The sequence below is a fragment of the Gloeophyllum trabeum genome (genome assembly GCF_000344685.1).
Source record: "Gloeophyllum trabeum ATCC 11539 unplaced genomic scaffold GLOTRscaffold_00016, whole genome shotgun sequence".
NCBI lineage: Eukaryota > Fungi > Basidiomycota > Agaricomycetes > Gloeophyllales > Gloeophyllaceae > Gloeophyllum > Gloeophyllum trabeum.
The window spans coordinates 140,931-146,395 of NW_006920425.1; the positions used below are offsets into that span (position 1 = coordinate 140,931).

At 49.3% G+C, this 5,465-nt stretch overlaps 1 protein-coding gene across 1 annotated transcript; it reads right to left on the reverse strand.

Annotated features, from left to right (window-relative positions):
• Window positions 1-853, reverse strand: GLOTRDRAFT_81365 (WH1-domain-containing protein; the record flags this gene model as incomplete). Its single annotated transcript, XM_007872033.1, has 3 exons — window positions 1-339; window positions 391-484; window positions 545-853. Coding segments are annotated over 3 exons (741 nt in total), but the record flags the coding sequence as incomplete, so codon positions are not given.
• Window positions 854-5,465: the final 4,612 nt, after the last annotated feature.

The following is a 5,465-nucleotide window of genomic DNA, read 5'->3' on the forward strand; positions in this document are numbered from 1 at the left end:
CGTGCCGGCGCGGCGCGGGCGGGGGCGGCTTCTTCTTCTTCTCCGCCTTCTGTTCCGCGGGGGCGGTGGCGGAGGCGTTGTTCTGCGCGTCGCGGACGAAGTTCTGGATGAACTCCATGTCGTGCTCGATGACGCTCTTGTCGACGCCCATGGACTGCAGCTGGTCGAGGAAGGCCATCCAGGAGGGGTCGACGTTGGATGAGGTGAAGCCCTTCTCGGAGTCGTAGCCCATGTGCGCGACGTGGATGAAGGACCCCTGCGTCGGGCCCGAGATCATGGACTTGTCGATCTTGCCGGGGGTCTTGGACTTGGATTTCGTGGACTTGGCTTTTGCTTTCGCTGGTGGTAGTGGGTGAGACAGATAATGCACGGGATGGGGATGAGACGCACCTGGCGCCTTGTTCTTGCTGAGCGCAGTCGTGACTTTCTTGTGGAACGCCTTCGCCTCGCCCTCGTCGGCGAACACGAAGCCAATCATGCATTCCTGTTGCATCCCCAATCAGCGTCGCCCACAGCTGTATGTACGTGCATCCCTGTGGCTCACATCCCCGGGGAACGAGTGGAAGAACGGGCGGTCGGAGAAATATTCGAACCCGTCGTACACCTCGTGCTCCCATATCACGCCGCGCGTGCCCGCCAGATCCACCATGCGGAAGTACATCGTGCCGCCCTTGGCGGTGTCGCGCGCGACGACGAGCGCGCCCTGCAGGCCGGCGTACGACCAGGCGTTGGGGTCGGGGTAGGCGTAGTAGATGCGGGCTAACAAAGCGAAGATGATCTTGTTGGAGGACTTGGGGACGGCGGATTTGACTTTGGTTTTGTCATCGTCGGAGAGTGTGGACTGGGCGGGCATGGCGGGGGCGGGATCGGCGTCGACGACGACGGAGAGAGTTATCGGCGCTGCGAGTGCTTGCCACAGCAAATCGTGGGAAATGCTACCCTTTCGGGAACGTCACACAAGTTCCTACACAGCTGGACGCTTTGGTTGAAAATATTTGAATACCCCTTGAAGTCAAAACCTCAAATCACACTAGTCAGAATTTGTGACATTTTTTTGTTTTAAAAAAGCGACAAAATGACGGATAATTCTAATCAGCAGCCCCCCCTGAAAGTAACAACCCCGGGTTGTTTGCTTACAAATCATCAACCCCCCCAGAATTGATTTACTGTAGATAATATGTTTTTGTCACTTTTGTCACTGCCCTATTTGTAGACATTCCTAGTACTGGTACCTCACGTAATGCTCCTGGTCCAGATCCAGGAGCCGCTACTAGCTGCTCAAGCATCTGAGAAGTCCATGGAGTCCATGATGGACCTCTGCCTATCAGCTGGATGGACCCATGGACCCCAGTCTGCCTGGGGGATGTGGTTGTGTAATTGTGTAATTTGTGTTGAATAATGAAAATGCAAGCCGGAGGCAAGCATCACATAGTGTGTGCCCAATGCAGTCAGATGGGAGGTCCACTCAACCATACATGTCATTAATATTGGAAATCCATCAGTGTGTTTCCTGTATGCATGATTTATGTATATTGGGGTTTGTCTATTGTTTTGGGAGATTCAATTGGTGTAAGTGCAAGGGTCACTGAGTCTCAGGCCACTGGATGGAGATCTGCCACTGGTACTTGTGGTCACAGTGGGCCCTTCATTCATACAGTAATGCATTGCATCACATGCAGCATGGTCCATGGTCAGCAGTAGCTTCTGACCGCTAACTGGGAGAGCCTCAGCCTAATTTTCAAAAATTTTATATGTAGCTATGTACATAGAGTGAAGTCTAAGTAACCAGATTCGATGGACTGGTAGAGCTTGATGTCACATGTGACCACTGGTGGACAACCGGGGTTGCTGGATAATGGCATGGGTTGCTGAGGGGTTGTTGCTCTCAGGGGGGTTGCTGATTAGAATTATCCCAAAATGACTCCTTGTGCAAAGATTTGATTGGGGAAAGTCAGAAATTTGGGGTGTTACTCACTCCCAGGCATGATATTGATATTGAGCGGAGTTTCAAATCTATAAGAGGCAAGTTCGCGTGGCTCGCGACAGATGCTTGGGGCACGCTGGGGCAGGGATATCTCGTCTAAGCCGTTACAGAGCTTCTAGGATCAATATTATAGTAGAAGTTATACAATGTAAATTTCCTGAACTTGTGTCGGCGCAGGCGTATCAGCCATGGTATTGCGAGCATGAGGCGGGAGTTGCCAAACCATTAGCACGGTTCAAACTCATAAGAACAAATGCACGTGATCTCCTTGTGACTACCATGTCATCTGTGGTTCAGCCGTCCTCGGGCTCACATTCCGGTTCCTCCTGGTCCCTTGGTAGATACTGTATTATATATCATACTATACAACAATGCAAGGATTTTATTGTTCTATCTAATGCTGCATACACCCTGTAAGTTTCTAGATATATGTATGGCCCACAATACTCCAGACATGGGATACCACTCTGCCATTCACATACCTATCTGGCCAATATATGTAGGTGAACAAAGAGATTGGAGCGGCAAGGATGCACTCACCAAATCTAAGCAGTCTAGTCAAATGTCTACGGAGGTACACCTAAGGAATGGCAGTCCTCAGTAAGGGAACATATACAGTCAAAACTTGGTGCAGTGGCCCGGGTGAACCATCTGTATGATAGGCAGCGCGAGGAGAAGAAATGATGACTTATGTGTGAGAGACGAAGCTGTGCAAGTGCAAGCAACGAGAGCGGAGGAGCATGACAGGTCAAGGGAATGGACCTGGAGAAGGCGAGGAGAGGGTGAAAAGATGGCAGTGGTTGAAAAACAAGAGAGGGCGAAGAGAAATTTTCGTTGAAGTCCGACTTGAACCGTGGGAGCAAGTGGCACACCGGCAACATCACATATGACGCGAGGCAATCACGAGACCTGGCGGCAAGCTCTCGTGCCGATACATTATAGTCAGAATTTGAGAGGGGGAACTAATAGTGCAAATATTTGACCAGGAGGGTTGAAATATTCTTCAAAACCACCAAGGTGAAATATTTTTACATGACTACTGAAAATTTGTCAACAGCAGAGTTGCAGAACTCCCTGCTTGACCCATTTGCAGCTTTCTGTCAGAATTCCGGCTGGCCGTGTAGACTCGCGAGTCTTGACCAGTCTACACTATGGCACACGAATACCATGGCATGTGAAGACTATGGCAGTGATGGAACTGTAGCCAGAGGCAGGAAGTGCAGAATTGGAAAAGTGTGTGCAGTGCTGCGTGCTGTGTAGACTGGTAGAATTTTTATTTATTTTTAGGAAGTGAACCCAGCCAGTGGACTGTCATACTCAAAGTAGACCGCAATTGCATCCTACCCATTCCCTGACATATGCCTATTTGGGAAGTGATCCTCAGATGAGACTTGATGAGTGTTAGGGAAGCTGGCTCTGCTTTCTCCCTGGCTTCCTGGTTTCCCCATCTCTTAATATGTCCCCTTTGGTCTCGCTCTAGCCCTCTGTCACTTCCTGCTTCTTTCCCAGTCCATGGACTTTGATTGAGCCTTTGCTTCCCCCTCCACCTGACCTCCCTATATTCATAGCTAGTCTCCTATTGGTTCGATTCACCCCCTCTTGGGTTCCCTACCGTCTTCAATGGGTCTGAGTTGATTGCAATGGTCTGCAGAATCGTACGATTAACCGTTCCTGAGATATAGCCTTGTACCCCCCTTAGGTTACCATAGCATAGATTCCCCCCCAGAGTTTGTGTCTCCCTAGCTTAGAGCCAAAGTATCTACTTTCGGTCATCTCCCAGAGTGTTCTCTCACCGTTGGCAACAGTCTCCAGTCTCAGCCATAGCCTCAGCAACAGTCTCATCAGCCTTAGCCACAGTTCGACTTCCAGCAAGTATTCAATTTCTCTAGAGTTCTACAGTGTGCACGTCCACGTCATCTTGCCTTTCCCGATGTTTAGTCTCTATAGAGAGTCCCTCCAATGAGTTTCAGTATTTTTCCGACCACTCTAGCGACTTCCAGCATAGCCTCTTAGGCAGCCTCTAGCAGTCTTGCAGTTCTACAGAGTGCTATGTGCTTTGTACTGAGTTTCCCCCAGTTTTGATTTATATTTTATGGTTCTACTAGTGTCCTTCCAATGTTGTCGACCTCTGTCTTGGGACTCCTTCATCACTGTGGGTATCCTACTACCCAGCATTCTTTTGGTTTTATCCCCCAGGGGCTCTCTTGGGTGCGTCTCTCTCTTATCTGTTGTATCACTTCCTCTTCCTCTCCCCTTATCTTACTCTCATCACTTGTCCCTTTACTTGGGCCCACCCCATACCCTTCCTTTTCCTTTTCCTTTTCCTTTTCCTTTTCCTTTTCCTTTTCCTTTTCCTTTTCCTTTTCCTTTGGGTCTCTTGGGTCGCCCTTCTGCTTGGGGTGTCCGGTGACACGCAGACCTTCGAGCCAGCTGTGTGGTTGTCGTGTTGGGTGTCCTGTTCCCCTTCACTCTTTCTGCCAGGGCTCATTTTCCCTTGGTCTTTAGTGGTTGTTGTGTGTCAGTGCCTATCAACACTCCGCCTCATGACTCGAGGATGCGGCGGCTATGCGGCAGGATGGTGATATGCACAGACACACAACGATCACCAAGGACCAAATGAAAATTTAAACCTGACACCAGCGGTATGGGTGGAGGCGGTCCGAGACAACTGAGGGGTATTTTAATAGTTCGAGGGGGAAGGAGGAGTAAGACGACATAGGGTAGTCCGTAGGAAGACCTAGAAAAATAAAACAAACACTTTGACACCTGAAACAAACACTAGTTGACGCTCTGGAGTATTTATCTCCAAAAAGTCGCAATCAAAGTCGCAAGCAACGATGCCTGTCATAGGATCGTGCCTGCAGTGGTAGAAATTGCTAGAGAGACTTGGTTCATTTTATCACCTGATGCTGTAGTATTATTACATTAAACCTGGACAACACTCGTGTGCTCCTTTACAATGTTTCGGGACAATTGTCCACGCCTAATGTAATAGGATTTCAGGCGGCAGGCTGCCTGCCATGAGCCAGGCTGAGCTTGAATGGCCTGCCCCGGCATCCAGGCAGGCAGGCAGGGCTAGATCTGGTGCCCCGGGAATAGCCTGGGGGACTAAGAATAGGCTGGCTGATCATCCAAGCACCTGGGTGGCTCCAAAAAATGCGCAAACATCCGGATAAAATCAGAATATATTGGTGGGACCCGGACTCCATATATTAGTGCTATAAATAGCTGATGGGTACATATAGACCATGGCAGAATGCAGCTTGGCAGCCCATAGAAAATCAAAAGAAATGCGGAAAAATACAGACAAATTCACGGCTGCTGCCAATAGTTCCTGTGCACTAATGGCATCACTATATTACATAACACACTTCCAAATGTGGCAAGATGTGGTGTGGTACACTGCTGGAACCCAAATTTTATGCTCTTTCTGGTTCTGTGGTCCATTTATCCTTATTCTCTTTGTTCTAGCTCCTATTTT